Consider the following 20,494-nt stretch of genomic DNA (forward strand, 5'->3'; position numbering starts at 1 on the left):
GTTCTGGGCCAGGCTTCATGGACACTAAAAAAAAATTACAATTATATTTAGAGATTCCAATACTTCATCCTCAGTAAATGATGTACAATTAGACAGAAAATCAACAAGGATAGATGTGACTTGCGCAATGCTACCACATAGCTTGCCTGGATTGACATCTATAGATCACCTCACCCAGCAACAGCAGATGCACATTCTTTTCAAGTGCACAAGCAACATTCACCAAGGAACACTATATTCTTAGCCATAAAAGAACTTTCAATACATTCAAAAAGATTCAAATCACACAACGTATGTCCTCTGACCACAAGATAATTAAGAGATAAATAACAGAAAAACCTCTAGAAAAATTCCAAAATATTTAGAAACTAAATAACAAGTTTCTAAATAATCCATGGCTCAAAGAAAAAATAGAAATAAAAAGGGAAATGAGAAAGAATTTTGAGTTGTATCAAAATAAAAATACAATGTACGATTTGTGGGATGCCACGAAAGCAGTATTTAGGAGCAAATTTATAGCACTGAACACCGATTAGAGAAGAAGGATGTGAGACTTCAGCTTCCACCTGGAGAGAGGAAGACAAGAAGAGCTAATTTAAAACCAAAGTAAGCAGAACAAAAACATTAAAGATCAAAGAAGAAATCAATTAAACAAAACTCAGAAAAACGAGAGAATAATCAAGAAACCACAAGCTGATTCTTTGAGAAGATCAATAAAATTGATAAACTTCTAGCTAGACTAATCAGGAAATCAGGATAGAAAGAAAAACACAACTTGCCATTGTCAACAGTAAGAAAGGTGACATCAGTACAAATTGTATAGATATTAGCGGAATAATAGGGAATAACACCAATAACTTTATGTCCAGAAATGGAACTTGAATGAAACAGAAAAAATTCTTGAAAGACACAAAAACCAGGGGCACCTGGGTGGCTCAATCAGCTATGCATCTGATTCTTGATTTCAGCGCAGGTCACGATCTTAGGGTTGTGAGACTGAGCCCCATATCAGGCTCCACACTGGGTATAGCACCTGCTTGGGATTCTCCCTCTCCCTCTGTCCCATTCCCGCTGATCCCACTCTAAAAAAAAAAAAAAAAAAGACACAAAAACCCAAAGTTCACTGAAGAATACATGGATAACCCAAATAGGCCTGACGGCTGGCTGTACTGGGAAATTCAGGTCGACCTTGAAGCTCTGCTCAAACATGAAGTAAAGCTACTACCAAGTTGCACACGGCCTACTTGAGCACTGACACATAGCCCATGACACAGCCCATCGGCCAAGGCCAGGAGACTTGCCAGTTCCAGACATAAGGAAACCTCTGTACAGTCATGAGCTGGCCACTAAGGTAACTAAACAGAGGCTTCAATGGCCACATATAATAAAGCTGACAAAGTAAAGAATTTGTTCAAGAAAGTCACTAAGCAAATAAATAGCAACAACAATAAAGAGTGACAACCACAAATGCTAGACAGGGGAGAAATCTGACCTCCAGAGCTGCCAAAATACATTATGCAATATGTCTAGTTTTCAACAAATAATTATGAGATTTGCAAAACAAAACCAACAACAACAACAACAACAACAACAACAAAAACAGGAGAGTGGCCCATACACAGGAATAAAAGCAGTCAACAGAAACCATGTCTGAAAAAGTTCAGGCATTACTTGCCACATATTAGACTTACTAGACAAAGACATTAAATCGGGTATTTAAATATGTTCAAAAGAAACCACATCTAAAAAAACTAAAGCAGAGTTGTACTTCCAGAATGAAAATGTGAGGAGCTCCATGAAGCTGTGCCCCTCAAAACTGGTGAAAAATATTTTTAAAAAATGGAAATGACCTAGGGTACCTTGATGGCTGAGTCAGTTAGGCAACTGGATCAAGTCCCCACACTGGGTTCCATGCTCAACAAAGAGTCTGCCTGAGATTCTTTCTCTATCCCTATCCCTACCCCTCTGTTCCTCCCCCAACATCCTCTCTCTCTGTCTCAAATAAATAAATAAATAAATAAATAAAATTTTTTTAAAAAATGGCAATGATCCTAAGGCCATGCAACAAATAAACATTTATTCAAGAAAATGTACAAAAACTCAGTAAAAAGAGCAAGAGCTGTGGCATTTAAACCACAATCTATCCATCCCCTGGCTTTCTTAGCCAAGCGGAAGAAACTGCACGCCAAGTAGGTGCAGCCAAGAACATAGGCTCCCTCCTCCCAACTCGCAGCTGAAGGCTACAGTAGCTTACTGGGAGAAGCAGGATTTCAGCATTTCTCACCACCCACCCCCTCAGATATTTGAGTCCAAGGCTAAGTAGCAGCAAGGGAGCAGAGGGCTTCCTTGCTCTGCCCAGCTCCCATTCATGGGTTCTCCTTGGAATACTGAGAATACTGGAGTCCTTAACCTCCACCCATCACCCTGTGTTCCTAAATCAGAGGTGTTACTAAGAGAGAAACAAGGGACCTTCAGTAAGATTAAAAGTTGATTCATCATCGGAAACAACAAAAAGTAACACATTCAAAATGCTCAAAAAAAAAAAACCCACTGTCAATCAAGAATCCTATGTCCAGCAAAATTAGCTTTCACAAAATGAAGGCAAAATACATTTCCACATAAACAAAAACTGAAAGAATGTGTTGATACCAGACACAACTTTCATAAAATATTAAAATAAGAATTTCAAGCTGAAAGTAAATGATCACACCCAGTAATTCAAATCCACAAACAAAAAGTATAGACAAAGATAATTATGTAATTATAAAAGACAGTAAAAATGCCTATTTCTTCTTCCTTCCCATAACTGATTTTTAAAAGCAACTGCATAAAATAATATGTATATAATCATATTGTTAGGCTTATAAAATATAGAAATGTGATATAACTGCCAATAATAGCACAAAGTAGCCAGGTGAGGAAAAAACTATTAGAATAAGGAAATGCCACCAGATAATAACTCAAATCCACAGGAATAAATAAAAACAATCAAAAATGGTAAAATAAGATTAACATAAATGTTATAAATATACATTTCTCTCCTTTATTCTCTCAAATTTTTTAAAAGACTTAAAATTATATATTAAGCTGTAATTAAAACAGGTCTTGTTAGGCTTACAATAGATAGAGGTTTGATAAACACAATAACAACAAAAAGGGGTAAAGAGAATAGAGCTATATAGGAATAATGTTTCTTTTTTTTAAGATTTTATTTATTTGACAGAGAGCATAAGCGGGGAAGTGGCAAGCAGAGGGAGAGGGGGATAGGGTAACTGAGTGATGGGCATTTAGGAGGGCACTTGATGTAATGAGCACTGGGTGTTATATGCAACAGATAAATCACTAAATTCTACTCCTGAAACTAATAATACACTATATTTAACTAAATTGAATTTAAATAAAAAATTTAAAGAAAGAAATACCTCAAAAAATAACCTTCTTCTACCTACAATCTTCAAAGAGCAAACTAAACTCAAAGTTAACAGAAGGGAATAAAGATTAAAGTGGAAATTACCGAAATAAAGAAGAAAACAGAGATCAACAAAAGTTGTTTATTTGAAAAGATGACCAAAATTGACAACCCTTTAGGTTTTCTAAAAGAAAAAAAGGGAAGACAAACTACTAAAATCAGGAATGAAAGAGGAACATTTCTACCAACCTTACAGAAGTTAAAAGGCAATATGTAAGGGAATACTATATACAAACACATGCAAACAAATTAGGTAACATAGGTAAAAGAGACAATTCCCTGAAAAACAAACTACCAAAGCTGACTCAAAAAGTAACATAAAACCTGAATAGACCTATAAGAAGAGATTGAGTCCGTAAACCAAAACTTTCTTGCAGGAAAACTGCAAAATCAGATAGCGTCACTCATGAATTCTACCACACATAATAAAGAATAATACCAATCCTTCACAAATTATCTTTTTTTTTTTTTTTAAGATTTCATTTATTTATTTGACAGAGAGAGACACAGCCAGAGAGGGAACAGAAGCAGGGGGAGAGGGAGAGGGAGAAGCAGGCCTCCCGCAGAGCAAGGAGCCGGATGCAAGGCTCAATCCCAGGACCCTGGGATCATGACCTGAGCCGAAGGCAGACGCTTAATGACTGAGCCACCCAGGTGCCCCTTCACAAATTATCTTAAACAACATAAGAGGAAGGAACATTTCCCAACTCAGTTTATGAGTTTATTTTATTTATTTATTCATTTATTATTTATTTATTGAGTGAGCGAATTAAGTCAGAGAAATCTGAGAAAGACAACTATCATATGGTTTCACTCATATGTGGAATACAAGTAATAGTGCAGAGGACAATAGGGGAAGGGAGGGAAAACTGAATGGGAAGAAATCAGAGAGGGAGACAAACCATGAGAGACTCTTGACTCTGGGAAACAAACTGAGGGTTGCATAAAGGAAGGTGGGTAGGGGGATGGGGTAACTGGTAATTGGTGATGGGCACGTGATGTGATGAGCGCTGGGTGTTATATGCAACTAATGAATCACTGAACACTGTATCAAAACTAATGACGTACTATATGTTGGCTAATTGAATTTAAATAAAATAAAATAAAATATAAAAAAACAAAGGTATTACAAGAAAAGAAAACTACATACCAGTATTTCTTATGAATTTGGACACAAAATCCTCAACAAAATACTAGCAAATCAAATCCAGCAACAAACAGGAAGATTATACATGATGATGAAGTGGAATTTATCCCAGAAATTAAAGATAGTTTAGCAGACAAAATTCCATCAGTGTAATACACCATATCAATAAAATAAAAAACAAAAACCACATGATCACCTCAATAGATCCAGAAAGGATTTGATAAAATCCAATACCCTTTTATAATAAAAGCACTCCACAAACTAGGAATAGAAGTTCTTTAACCTTGTAAAAAATATTTACCAAAAAACCACAGCTAACATTACACTTAAGACTGGAAGTGTTTCCCCTAAGATCAGGTACAGGATAAGAATGTACATTCTCATGATTTCTATTCAATATTACTAAAGGACAATTAAGGAAAAAAATGAAAGGTACCTAGATTGAAAAGAAAGAAGCAAACTATCTCTATTTGCAGATGACATAATCTTGTATATAGAAAATCCTCTAAGAAGCAATTAAAAAACTATTAGAACTAAGAAATAAGTACAGAAAACTTGTGCGATACAAGATCAATATGTAAAAATCAATTGTATTTCTATACACTGGCAATGAAAAATCTGAAAATGATATTAAGAACACAATTCACTTACAGTTATACCAAAATAATACTCAGAAATAATAACTAACAAAAAGAAGTGCATGAATTATACCCTGCAAACTATAAACACCTTTAAAAGAAGTAAAAATGTAAATACATGAAAAGATATCGATGTTCACGCACTGGAAAATTTGATATTGTTATAATGGCAATACTACCCAAATGATCTACAGATTAAATATAATCTCTGTCAAAATCCAAACTGGCTTCATTGCAGAAATTGACAAACTGATCCTAAAATTTCTATGGAAATGCAAGGGACCCCTAAGAGCCACACAGTGTTGAAAACTAACAAAGTTGGAGGACTCATGCTTCTTAACTTCAAAACATATTATAGAGCTATAGTAATTAAGACAGCATAATGCTCCCATAAGGATAGATCTATAGGTCAAGGCAAGAATTGAGAGTCCAGAAAAAACCCCCCATTTATTGCCAATTGATTTTCAACAAGGCAGCCAAGACAATTCAATAAGGACTGAACAGTCAACAAATGGTGCAGGAACAATTAGATGATATCCACCTGTAAATGATGAAGTTGGATACATATCTAACCCTCTATTAAAAAAATAAAATGGATCAAAGGCCTAAATGTGAGAACTAAAACTATAAAACTCTTAGAAGAAAGCTTAGGTATAAATTTCATGACCTTGGATTAAGCATAATCTCTTAATTATGACACAAAAACACACAGAAAAATATATATATTCGACTTCATCAAAATTTAGAACTTTTTGTACCTGAAAGGGCATCATTAAAAAGGGAAAAACAACTAATACAATATTGTATGTCAACTATACCATAATTTTTTTAAGTAAAGTTTAAATTTTAAAAAAGGAAGTGGAGGGGCACCTGGGTGGCTCAATCATTAAGCGTCTGCCTTCGGCTTGGGTCATGATCTCAGGGTCCTGGGATCGAGCCCTGCATCAGGCTCCCTGCTAAGTGGGTAGTCTGCTTCTCCCTCTCCCACTCCCCTGCTTGTGTTCCCTCTCTCGCTTGTGTCTCCCTCTGTCAAAAAAAAATAAAAATCTTTAAAAAAATAAATAAATAAGGAAGTGGAAAACCACCCACAGAATGGGAGAAAAGTCCTATATCTGACAAGGGACTTTTATCTAGAATATGTGAAGAACTCTTATATTTCAATAATAAAAAGACAAACATCTCAATTTAAAAATGGGCACAGGGTCTATAGGGTCATTTCTCCAAAGAAATCCAGACGGCCAATATACACATGAAGGATGCCCAACACCCTCAGTCACTAGGAAAATGCAAATCAAAACTGAAATAAGATCCCACTTCACGCCTCCAAAATGGCTATAACAAAGGTACAGGCAATAACAATTGTTGGTCGGGAGGATGTTACAGTATTTCTATTTGCCAATCATTTACAAAGAAAATCCAGTGGAATCCGCAAAAAAAGCTACTGGAACTATAGGTGAGTTTCGTGATGTTGCAGAAAACAAGATCTTCATACAAAAATCTATACTGTATTACTATATACTAGGTACTACTTGAATTAAAATTTTAAAAACTAGTATTTACAATAAAATTGAAAATGTGAAATACTTAGCCAAAATTTGGTAAAAGATATGAAATACCTGTACACTGAAAACTATAAAATACTATTCAGAAAAATTAAAACCTAAATAAATCTGAGGATATGTCTTGTTAAAGGGCTGAAGACTTGATGTTGTTCAAATATTAATTCTCCTTAAATTGATCTACAGATGCAAGGCAATCCCAATCAAAATCTGAGCAGGCTTTTCTTTTTGGGGGTGAAACTGATGAACTGATTCTAAAATTTACATGGAACTACAAGTGACCTAGAAGAGCCAAAACAACTTTGAAAAAGAACAAACTTGAAGGGCTAACACTACCTATTTCTAGGAATTGTTATATAAACACATGCACACAGTAATCATAGTATTGGTGTAAAGATACATAAATAGGTCAAAGAAACAGAATAGAGTCCAGGAATAATCCTACATATACATGGATAACTGATTTTCTACAAAAGTGCAAAGGCAATGCAATGGGAAAAATAGACTTTCCAGCAAATGATGCTAGAACAGATGGATACCCACAGGCAAAAACTTCTTAAGATACCATAGCAAGAGCATGTTCCATGAAAGTACAAATGAATAAACTGGACTTCATAAAAATTAAAAACTCCTGCTCCTCCAAAGACACATTTTAACAAAATGAAAAGCTACAGACTGGGAAATTATCTTTATAAAGCACATATCCGTAAAGGACTTGGACCCAGAATATGTAATATGTAAAGAACTCTCAAAATCCAACAATAAGAAAAAGCCAACAAAAAATAGGCAAAAGACTTAACACACACTTCCCCAAAGAAGATACATGAAGCCCAAGCACATGAAAAGCTCAACATCATCAGTCATTAGGGAAATGCAAACTAAAACCAAAATAAAGTACTGTATCATACATACCAAGAGCTAAAATTTTTTATAACTGATCACAGCAAGTGTTCATAATGATAAAGAAAAACTGGAACTCCAATTATGCTGCTGATGGAAATTTAAAACAGCACAGCCACTTTGGACAACAGTTTGGCAGCTTCCTAAAAAGCTAAACAGAAGCATATCATATTACCCAGCCATTCCATTCCTATGTATTTACCAAAGAGAAAAGAAATATATACCTATATAAAACCTGTGCACAAATGTTCATAGCTTTCTGTGTAACAGCCAGAAAGTAGAAGCAAGCCAAACATCCACCAACAAGTGCATAGATAAACAAACTATGGTATGTCCTTACAATGGAATACAACTTAGCAGTAGGTATATCACAACATGGAGGAATCTCAAAATAATTACCCTGAGTGAAAGCAGCAAGACAAAAAACAGTACATATTGTTATGATTCCATACTGATTCCATGGATACAAGACTCTAATCCATAGTGACAAAAAATAATGATCAGGGAACTCACAGGATATGAGAAGGAGTAGGCAGAGGGAATATTTAACAAGGGACATGAGTGTTCTTTTGGGGGCTCATAGATACATTCACTATCTTGATTGTGAAAATGGTTTATTGAGAATTTACCTATTAAAAGTTGTAAAATTGTGCACTTTAAGTATGTGTTTGAAGGGGATCAGAATATGCCACCAAAAAAATAGGCTACTTTGGTATAAAGATTATTTAAAGTTGAAGGTATTTGAGGGCGCCTGGGTGGCTCAGTTGGTTAAGCGACTGCTTTCGGCTCAGGTCATGATCCTGGAGTCCCGGGATCGAGTCCCGCATCGGGCTCCCTGCTCAGCAGGGAGTCTGCTTCTCCCTCTGACCCTACCCCTTCTTGGGCTCTCTCACTCTCTCTCTCTCAAATAAATAAATAAAATCTTTAAAAAAAAAAAAGTTGAAGGTATTTGAGATTCAAAAGATGCCAAGAAAAAGTCTTCTCTGAGTTTCCCTTAGCTTACTCAGAGCAGCAAGTTCTGGAAAATAAGACTGCCACAAATGGATCTACTCTTTAGAATGGATTTACTCCCAGAAAGGAGAAATGGGAATAAAACATACCCCAAATCCCTTCTACAGAGGGCTTTTATAGCCCTGAAGGAGAGGGAAAGACCACTCTTAGTATAGACACACAGTGTCACTATCATTCCTGTTTGTTCTCCTGAAAACCCATTTATCTTCCCAAAAAATCATTTATGTTCCATTAAGTGCCCTTCTCCCTTTTCTCCATTACTTACTACTCTAGGCATATAAAACCAAATTGTAACCACCCCTCAGAGTTACTCATCACTGGGCATCTCCCACGTGTATGCATGTTGCTTACACTATAAATAAACTTTTCTTTTCTCCTGTGAATCTGGGATTCTTTGTCAGTTTAATTTTGGGGCCTCAGCTTCTGAACCTAAGAAAGTATAGGAAGAAGTTTCTTCCTCCCCTACATGTTGTTTATGTCAATTATACTTTGGTAAAGCTGGGGTTTTTTTTAAAAGGAAGTGTTCAGTTGTGTTTTCTACTGTTTTTCCAATACTAAGAGAATGAGTTAATTCCATAAAAAATAACAAAGAATTACCATAGTTTCAATGATGATGGTGAGGTTACCTAGGCCATCAGTCAGAGCCACGTAGCTTCCTCCTTTCTCTAAGTGACCAACTGTCTTCAGGTAATACCAACCTGGTTGAGTAAACTGAGTGGTATGAGCTATAGAAAAGCAGAGAAAGATCAAATAAAATAGTGATGGAAGGGTTTCTTTAAAAAATTAAAAAATAAAGCTGTCTACTGGCTTGAGTCTGATCAAACCTAACAAGCTATTTTCTATTTTAGAGGAAAATACTTGCCAACCTTGTGTTTCAACCTTTGAATAATTATTTCAGTTAAATGGTACAATTGTAGTAAGAATAACTATAGTTAGAATTACTGCTAAAAATAAATGAACCACACTATTAATTCAAGAGTATTAAGGGTTTTTTTTCCCCAAGAGTAAGATAAAGTTATCTCTTCTGAACCTTTGCTCCTCTCTATTTAACCCATCCTAATATAACTGCAAAAAATAAGACTAAAAAATAGTTAATATTGCATTTCAAAAATTAAGCTTTATGGTTTCGAACAAGTTTTATTTATAGAATATGTTTATTGGGTACCTCCAAAGCTGGCCCTGAAAATGTACTGAGTAATATTCCATGTCCCCATCCTACCACCAAAACACAGCAACAATATTAGAAGAGTAGTTGACCTAGATAACACGGGACCAATGATTAAAACATTTAAGTGGTTAACCAATGAGGACATACAAATATATTTTTGAAAGTACAATTTAGAGTTTAGAATAATGTCATAATTTCATGACTAACATCCTGACTACAAATCTCTCTGAGAAAAACACATCAAATAAAAAATAAAATTCCCAAAATAAAGGTTTAAAATGAAAACTTCACCTCAAATTCAGAATTTTCCTAGGAAAGCATCCTGCCTTTGAAGAAATGGATTTTTTTAAAAAAGACTGTAATTATGATGTTAAAACAAAATGATCGTGTTTAATTTTTTACCAAAAAATTATAGAAAGAACTTGAATATTATTTAACAATAGGATTTTTATTGTTTAAATTATATTTATTTTTAGTATGGTTACATTATTCATGAAAAAGTGGTACAGTGTCATCTCCACATGATCTCAATGTCCCTTGTGACTAATAACTGACAGTGTAACAAAAATTTTGTTCCTACAGCCCTCTTGATTGTCTTTAAACTATTTTGAAACTCTGTAAATTATAGGTAACTGATGGATGTGTAAATTATCTCCTATCTGGTAAGGACTTAATTGATTTCCTCTCTTCCATGCTATGGGAAACCCAACCTGTCTCCATTTGCAATTTATCTCAAATTCTTTTATTCTAAATAAACGTATACTGTTTTGACTTTTCCTTTGAATTGATTCATCTGCCTGGTTCCCACTTATCACAAGTAGCATAAAATCTTTAACATATGTTCATTTTTATATGCGTGACAGTCATGATTTTCCATTTTTCTTAAAATTATCTGTAACAATACTCAACAGTATAAAGCCACAATATCTCACATAGCTTTTACATTTACTTATTCATTTAATAATTCATTTGATTTTGTTAGCACTCTATTCTCATCAACATAACTATACTAATATAAAACAATAAAATGTCTCCAAGACTAGTTTTAAGACTTTAGATACTCTTGAATTGTAATAAATCTTTACAAATACATCATTTTATTAGCAATTATAATTTATAATTATACATTTATCAACTACTTCATATATTTGTTTCCATCACCAGATGATAATCCTTTTCCCTTCTCTCTCCTCCCTTTCCTTTTCTTTTCTAAGAGCCTGGTCTTAGGCTAACCAAGAATGGAATACAAAAAGTAGTCTAGTAAACCAAAAGGCTCTTATACAACAGTATGGCAAATCTTGCTTACAACAGAGACACAAACTTAGAACTTACACACGACATGCACAACATGCACATGCACACATACACACACATTTGTGTAATCCCTTCTGTTTTCTGCTTTTTCTTCTAGAGAGAAATCTGAGGCATGAGAGATGGAATCTGAACCATACCTGATACCCAGATAGGAGATTCTACTACATAGTGCCCACTCCACGGCTCCTGAGCAGTCATCAATCCACATCGTCCATAAGGCAACTGTTCATAGTAACTAGCCACCAAATTCCAAGCAATTGTGCTAAAAGGTTGGTTTGATAAAAGATAAATGCCAAAAGAGCTTGTGATCAAAATGTAAATGTCTAGAAGACTGTAGTAAAAAAAAAAAACTTTATTAGAATTTATATAAATATATGTGATGGACCAAAAAATGACCACCCAAAACAAGAAAATATAAGTCACCTAAGTTCATTCACATTTGAAAACTCCAGCGCTGGATCCATCTAGTTATTTTTAATGGTGAATTGCAGAATTAAACAACACAAATGTATACAGGGTATATAATTTTTGCTGAACGGTGGGATAGCCAGAAGATGAATCATGCCCTACCAGTACCAGACATGTCACAGATATGAGTCAAATACAAATAAAGGCTTTATCCATACCTGCTTTCCCTTCAACAGCTGGCCTTCTTAACATCCCAGTTTCATGACATAATTTTATGAACTTGACTCTGAGCTGCTGCAAAGTTTTACAATTGAGAACTCTTAGAGTCAGACTGCCTGGGTTCAAATCATGATTCCACCACTTAACCCTCTGGGCCTCAGTTTCCTCATCTGTAAAATGAGGATAGTAACTGTACCTAGTTCACGTGATTGCCGTGAGGAGTCACTGTACTAATGCCTGTAAAGTGTCTAGAACAAGGTTTGGGGTCTAAAACTGCAATGATTCTGTCTCATCTGCAAGGACTAGGGGTCAGCTTGCTGGTCTGCATTTTGGCCCATTCTTTCAGAATTCTACAGCTGGTACTGAACCCTGAAATAGTGACTCTGTGGTTTTCAGGAAAATCCAAGGGGAAAAGGGAAGCTCTAGCCCCTGGTATTGCTGGGTTTCTCACAGCTCAAAAAAAGTAACAGGGATGCCTAGATGGCTCAGTTGGTTAAGCATCTGCCTTCGGCTCGGGTCATGATCCCAGGGTCCTGGGATCAAGTGCCGCATTGGGCTCCTTGCTCAGCAGGGAGCCTGCTTCTCCCTCTGCCTGACGCTCCCTCTGCTTGTGCTCTCTCTCTCTCTCTGACAAATAAATAAAATCTTAAAAAACAAATAAAAATGTTAAAAACAAAAAACAAAACAAAACAAAAAAACAATAACAACAATAAAAAACCCAGGGCTTACCCACAGAATTTCACTTTTTCTTACCAAGTCCTCACTCATCATAAAATGACTTTCTTAGGAAATCAAAGCCTTCTAATTCTGTCAACACAAAGTAGAAATAATAGGTCCAACTTTCAAAAATCCCTACTACCAGTGAAAACTTTAAGAGTTCCCATGATTTTACCACTGAATTACAAGATGCACAGTATATTCTCTGGCTAAGTGATCGACATACAAACCAAAAACTACCTGACGAGCATTTTGTTATATACACAAAAGTCTTTAAAATCTATATACCTCTGCCTGCTTCTCCCTGCTTGCATTCCCTCTCTGTCTCTCTGTCAGATAAATAAATAAAATCTTTTAAAAAAAATCTATATACCTCTGACCCAGATATTTATTCCCCTTCTAAGAATATACCCTAAGGAAATAATTACAGATGTGTACAAAGATATCTGTATACAACTGATCACTTCAATGTGTACAAAGCTGTTAACTTAAAATAGAAACAACTTCAATTTCTGGAAGAGAAGAACATTCAATGAGGTATATTTTCTACATCAATGCTTCCCAAACTTGTGGGGCATCAGAGTCAGCTGGGGTACTGATGACACCAACAGAGTCTCCAAAGTCTTCTGGAGAGATTATGATTCAGCAGATCTAGGAATCGATATAACAACGGTCTCAGGTGCTTCTTGAGACAAGGCAAGTTTGGGAAACCATATTCTACATTACAGAATATACATAAGCATTAAAAATTATGAAACAGAAGCATGCTTAAATATGGAAAAAAAGTTCATAATTCCTTGTTAAGTAAAAAGCAGCTTACTTACTAAACATTATATAGTATGATCTTAACTCTACATTAAAATTTTATACATATAAATATAAATGGGAGGATATACACCAACATATTTAAGGATGGTTACCTCTAGCTGGCAAAAATACGGGTGATCTTGTATCCTTCTCTGTACTTATATGCAGTTACTAAATTCTCTGTCATGAGCATGCCTTACTCTTAACACCAAATTAAGTTACTAGAACCAAACACTCCATGATAAGCATCTTTTCTTTTAAAAAGAAAAGAAAAAGAACAAAGGCTATAAAAAGAATATATCAGCTCACATTAACATCATAAAAATAAGTATTGGCTTACTTTTGTTCTATTTATATTGTTTGAGAAAGCAAATTTGAATCTAATTACAGTTAAAGCTTCTCAAAGCATTTAAGAAATGCTTCCCTGAGAAATAAAAAGAATTGTGTTCTGGGGCGCCTGAGTAGCTCATGTAGGAGAATATCCTTTGTTTTGGAAACACATGCTAAAATATTTAGGGGTGAAGTATTATGACATCTATAATTTATAACTGTTCATTAAAAGGTATACCTAACTTATCAAAAATCACAGAACTGCATAAATTTTACTATAAATAAATTATATCTCAATAAGCCTGACTTTATTCAATATAGATGATATTCAAATATAAAAAAATAGATAAGCTTAGGTGTGGATGTAGGTACAGATGAAGCTATTAATAAGGCAAAATGTTTACAATCATCAAATCTAGACTGAGAGAATATGGAAGCCAACTGTACTTTTTTCTTATTGTTTTTGAAATTTTTCGAAATAAAAACCTTTAAAGGTTTTCAATAACTTACGCAGTCATGCAGCCGTTGATATAATTCTGATTCAATATACGGCCCAAGCAACCTGCACCCACATCACTATTTACAGTGCTAAAATCTTCAGAAGACCAAAGCTTCTTCTTAGTCAGCTTCGCATCCTTTACTATGTGGGTCCCAGGATAATGAGCTCTAGAAGAGAAAGGGTGGAAATGGGAAAAGGCAGAACACGCCACTTATTTCTATTTGTTGAGCGAATAAAAACACATGTCTTCACCAGTGTTTTCTATTTTAAAACAATGGGCAGCTTGTGGGTAGATGCCACACCAACTAGAAGCTTCTGCTTCCCACTCTTGTGTCTAAGGATGCCCAAAAAATGTTGTAAGCCTATACCCACACGCAGAATAGGAAGGAAGATCACCAGTGGATGGGAGATTTGTTTCTAGACACCATAAAATGGATGGAAGCACGTTGACAGACAGAGATAGCAGAGGAGGCTACAGCCTAGAATACTCCAGGAGATGAATGAGATGGAGAGAGTATTCAGACTTCGCAGAGGAAGTTGAGAGCCCAAAACCGAAGAAAGGAGTATGAAGGAAGCCAAAAATAAGACTAATGAGTCTATTATATACCTACCCCTGAGTAGAGAGAGAGAAAGACAGCTGGGTACTTAACCCCAGGCAAAAACAAAAAGTCAACAACAACAAAAACCCAGAGAGTTATTTCTTGAATAAAAAGAAGAAAGTAGTTCCTTGGGTAAACTACAAATTATCATCCCAAAGCAGTGGTGGTTCTTAACCCTGGTGATTCTGCCTGGTGGAGAAGGCAGGGCCAAGCAGGACTTGCTACTGTCATCCTACAATGCACTGGGCAGGTCCTCACCACAAAGAATTAGCCAGTGAAAATATCAAAAGTACAGAGGTTGAGAACCCCTCCCTTATTCCATTATTTAAGAAAAGTCAGTCAAAGTATAAATGTATATTTATTATTCTGAGTAAAATACTGCCTTAATGATGATTTTGGAAGTTACTGATTACTGAATAAAAACAATTAAGAAATTTCAAATGTGAAATAGAAAATAGATGGACAGTTAACACAAGAACAAGAGAGCACGTTAGCTAAGTAACTTTAGGGACATGAGTGTCTACTTTCTAGGACAATTATTTACAGAAAATTTAATAACAATATGAGAATAATGGGGACTGGATTATATCATAATTCTAACCTTTCCAGTTTGTTGTCGCAGTATTCATTATGCTAAAAAAATGAAGACCTCTTTTGGTTTGTAGTTATTTAATTCCATTTAGGTCATGAATCTTTCAAGAAAAAGTCCTATTTGGGAATTCATTCTACCTCATGAAGATGAATTAGGGCACAGCATCAGTTTGGCATTTCAGGATTTCATGAGGAAGAAAAGAACATGAAACAGACAATAGAGGACATAAAAAGAAGTATTTGAGAAAAATCAGGTACCAGCAAGATGTGGCAGCATCACTGAACTCTGCTGAAAACAGGCATCTGATTCAGTAGCGTAAACATACACTACACTTACAGAGACCTCAAGAGCAAGCTAGCACCTAACAGGGTTAAGAAATTATTATTCTGTCACTACAGTGCCAGACATGTGAAGTCTGTTACTAATCTTTGCAACAATTTTAACAAATTTTTACAATTTAGTTTCATAAGAATGAATCTAAAATATCCCAGAACTTCATTCTATGATCATGATATTCAGCCACATACTAATATTAAGACTCATCCCATTGTTACTCAGCCAAATGTATGCTTGGTGTATCTCTGGTCAAAATATACTTGTAGAAAAAGTAAAAGCCTGGGGGCACCTGAGTGGCACAGTCAGTTAAGCATCAACTCTTGGTTTCAGCTCAGGTTGTGATCTCGATCTCAGGGTCGTGGGATTGAGCCCCACAAGGGGCTCTGCACTCAGCTCGGAGTCAGCTGGAGACTCTCTCTCCCTTTCCCTCTGCCCCGCCCTGCCATGCTCTTTCTCTAAAACAAATAAATAAATCGTGAAAAAAAAAAAAAAGTAAAAGCCTGGAAAGCAATATGCTATTGTGTTACTAATATCTCCAGATGTTAGGATTCTGAGTAAGTTCTATCTTTACAAGGTTTCTACGTTTTCCAAATTTTCTATAGTCATAAATTATTTTTATAATCTGAAAAAGTATCTCTTTTAAGTTACAGATAACTAAGAGATCCAAACACAATACTGTTGACAGTTTAAACCAACAGAAATATGAGGGGAGCAGTACATGTATAATTTTTAATTTTGTAGTAGCTGCATTTAAACAAAGCAAAAGGGAAATTTTCCTGATATACTCTGCTTAACCCAGTGTATCCAAAATACTATCATTCAACATGTAGTTAACATAAAAAATTAATAACATTTTACATTTTTTAAATATCAAACCTTTAAAATCCAGTGTCTACTTTACACTTACAACACACCTAAATTCAGACTAGCCACATTTCAAGTGTCCCCTAGCTAACTGTGGCTAGTGACTACCATATTGGACAATACAGGTTTAAACTCTTCACAATTTCAGATATAGGTAGTCAACAATCCTATCTGGAATGGTAGAGCCTCACTATGAGATAAGCTGCTTGACAAGAATCCACATTGATTAAGGCAGGAACACTCAGGGGGAGGGAGAGACAACATTCAGGCAGTAAGGAGAATGGGGCCCAGAAGGAGCAGACCCCAGAAGGCACTATGACTGCAAAACAAGAGCTTCCACAGTGCAGGCCAAGTACACCATGACGGGGGCAGGGAGATCTACGCTTCCTATGGAGGGGGCAGCCAGAGAAATGAAGAACTCCTGAACAAAATCTCAATATACCACAATAACCTGAATTTGAAAACAATCCACATGACAATTAACAAAGAACAGATGGATAAATTGTGACTTATTCCTACAACTGAATGCAAAACAGGAATTAAAATGAACTATGTCTATACCTGGCAATATGAGTTAACCTCAAAAATATGATGTTGAGGGGGGCAGAGCAAGATGGCGGAGGAGTAGGAGACCCGGATTTTGTCTGGTCTCAGGAATTCAGCTGAATAAGGATCAAACCATTCTGAACACCTACGAACTCAACAGGAGATCGAAGATAAGAAGAGTAACAACACTCTGAACAGAAAAGCGACCACTTTCTGGAAGGTGGGACGTGCGGAGAAGTGAATCTGAGGCGATATTCGGGAGGATAGACGGCGGGGGAGGGGGCCTCCGTCGACCACATCTGGCAAGTGCTAGAGCCGCGGAGCACAAAATGGGAACTTTTAGAAGTCGGCTCCGCGGAGGGACGTCGTTCCAGTGGCTAAGCGGGGGGTGGAACCCTCGCGGGACAGTGTGGTCTCAGGACCCTCAGGGTCACAGAAAGACCAGGGGTGCCTGAGTGCGCCAGAGCTCCCAGGTATCGGAGCGGGGAAGCCGGCTGCAGAGACGGAGCCGAGGCGCAGGCTCTCAGCTCGGGGTTGCCATAAACTGTGATCCGCGGCCCAGTCGGGCCACTGCTCCTCCAGCAGGGACCCAACAAGCGGCAGATCCAGGGAGACTCCCTTTCCACCCTCGGGAGGAGCGGCGCGGGAGCGCACCGCAGGGATCTGCTGGGTTTGGAGACTCCACACGGGGTCGGGGGCCAGACACAGAAACGCTCGATCACAGGCCGGGTGAGCACGGAGTGCGGCCAGAGACGGGGGAGACGGGAGTGACTGCTTTTCTCTGGGGGCGCACTGAGGAGTGGGGCCCTGAGTTCTCAGCTCCTCCGGGCAGAGATTGGGAGGCCACCATTTTCACCCTGGTCCTCCAAAGCTGTACCGAGAGCTTGCAGGGAACAAAAGCTCCTGAGAGCAAACCCGAGCAGCTTGCTTAGCCCCAACCGACAAGGGTGGTGCAATTCTGCCTCCGGCAAAGACATTTGGGAACCACGGCAACAGGCCCCTCCCCCAGAAGATCAGCACGAACAGCCCGCAAGCCAAGACCAAGTTTACCGATCAAGGAGAATGGGAGAACTCCAGCGCTAGGGGAATACTGCACATAGAATTCATGGCTTTTTTACCATAATTCATCAGTTTTTCAAAGTTAATTTTTTTAACTTTTTTTTTTGAATTTTTCTTTTTCCCTTTTTCAATCAACATCTTATCAATCCCTTTTTTAAAAAAAACATTTTTTATTTTTCATTTTTAGAGTCATATTTTTATCCCTTCATAGTAGTTACCCTTATTTTTGGCATATATATATAAGTTGTTCTCTCTTTAAAATTTTGAGATACAATTTCTTCTAACAGATCAGAATATACCCTAAATCACTAGTGTATGGCTTTGTTCTATTCTCCTGTCTGATCACATTCTCTCCCTTTTTTTTTCTTTTTTCTTTTTCTTTTTAAATCTTCTTCTTTCTTTTTAAAAATATCTTATCAATTCCTTTTATAAAATCTTTTATAATTTTCATCTTTAGAGTCATCTGCCATCCCTTCATTGTATCAACCCTTATCTTGTACATATATAAGGCTTTCTTCCTTTAAAATTTTAGCAGGCACTTTCTTCTAACAGACCAAAATATGCCCAAAAGCTAGTGTGTGGCACTGATCTATGCACTAGCCTGATCATATTTGATCATATTCTGGGTTCTTTTTTTTGTTTTGTTCTGTTTTTGTTTGTTTTTATCTTTTTCTTTTTCCTTTTTTTTTTTTCTCTTCTTTCTTTCCCTTTCTTGTCTCCTGTTTCAGGTCTTTTCTGATTTGTATAGAGTATATTTGCTGGAGATGTTATTAACCTGTTAGCATTCTGTTCTCTCATTCACCTGTTCTCCTCTGGACAAAATGACAAAACGAAAAAAATCACCTCAGCAAAAAGAACAAGAGGTAGTACCGTCTGCCAGGGACCTACTCAATATAGACATTAGTACGATGTCGGACCTAGAGTTCAGAATCATGACTTTAAAGATACTAGCTGGGCTTGAAAAAAGTGTGGAAGTTATTAGAGAAACCCTTTCTGGAGAAATAAAAGAACTAAAATCTAACCAAGTCAAAATCAAAAAGGCTATTAATGAGGTGCAATCCAAAATGGGGGCACTAACTGCTAGGATAAATGAGGCAGAAGAGAGAACCAGCGATATAGAAGACCAAATGATGGAAAATAAAGAGGCTGAGAAAAAGAGAGAGAAACAACTACAGGATCACGAGGGCAGAATTCGAGAGATAAGCAATACGATAAGACGAAACAACATTAGAATAATTGGAATCCCAGAAGAAGAAGAAAGAGAGAGAGGGGCAGAAGGCATATTGGAGCAAATAATAGCAGAGAACTTCCCTAATGTGGGGAAGGAAACAGGCATCAAAATCCAGGAGGCACAGAGAACCCCTCTCAAAATCAATAAAAATAGGTCAACACCCCGACATCTAATAGTAAAACTTATGAGTTCCAGAGACAAAGAGAAAATCCTGAAAGCAGCTCGGGAGAAGAGATATGTAACCTACAATGGTAGAAACATTAGATTGGCAACAGACCTATCCACAGAGACCTGGCAGGCCAGAAAGGACTGGCATGATATCTTCAGAGCACTAAACGAGAAAACTATGCAGCCAAGAATACTATATCCAGCTAGGCTATCATTGAAAATAGAAGGAGAGACAAAAAGCTTCCAGGACAAACAAAAACTAAAGGAATTTGCAAACACGAAACCAGCCCTACAAGAAATATAGGAAGAGGTCCTCTAAGCAAAAAGAGAGCCTAAAAGCAGCATAGATCAGAAAGGAACACAGACAATATACAGTAACAGTCACCTTACAGGCAATGCAATGGCACTAAATTCATACCTTTCAATAGTTACCCTGAATGTAAATGGGCTCAATGCCCCAAACAAAAGACACAGGCTATCAGATTGGATTAAAAAACAAGACCCATCAATATGCTGTCTGCAAGAGACTCATTTTAGACCCAAAGACACCCCCAGATTGAAAGTGAGGGGGTGGAAAACCATTTACCATGCTAATGGACACCAAAAGAAAGCTGGGGTGGTAATCCTTATATAAGACAAATTAGATTTTAAAACAAAGACTGTAATAAGAGATGAAGAAGGACACTATATCCTACTTAAAGGGTCTATCCAACAAGAAGATCTAACAATTGTAAATATCTATGCCCCTAACGTGGAAGCAGCCAATTATATAAGGCAATTAATAACAAAAGCAAAGAAACACACTGACAACAATACAATAATAGTGGGGGACTTTAACACCCCCCCTGACTGAAATGGACAGATCATCTAAGCAAAAGATCAACAAGGAAATAAAGACTTTAAATGACACACT

At 36.7% G+C, this 20,494-nt stretch overlaps 1 protein-coding gene across 6 annotated transcripts in view; it reads right to left on the bottom strand.

Moving 5' to 3' along the window:
- Positions 1–20,494, bottom strand: part of GALC (galactosylceramidase) — a 72,666-nt gene that overhangs the window by 23,872 nt on the left and 28,300 nt on the right. For 5 of the 6 annotated variants that reach the window (XM_025869515.2, XM_073895695.1, XM_073895696.1 and 2 more), the window contains 3 exons: positions 14,198–14,353; positions 11,344–11,537; positions 9,322–9,449 (listed from right to left, as the gene is read on the bottom strand). In XM_025869515.2, the coding sequence (XP_025725300.1) occupies positions 9,322–9,449; positions 11,344–11,537; positions 14,198–14,353 (478 nt within the window). The remainder of the gene's footprint in view (positions 1–9,321; positions 9,450–11,343; positions 11,538–14,197; positions 14,354–20,494) is intronic. The other variant, XM_025869516.2, reaches the window with a different exon arrangement.

Source organism: Callorhinus ursinus, unplaced genomic scaffold (genome assembly GCF_003265705.2).
Source record: "Callorhinus ursinus isolate GAN/ISIS: 27379988/994484 unplaced genomic scaffold, GSC_fseal_2.0 scaffold8, whole genome shotgun sequence".
In the NCBI taxonomy this organism is placed as follows: Eukaryota; Metazoa; Chordata; class Mammalia; order Carnivora; family Otariidae; genus Callorhinus; species Callorhinus ursinus.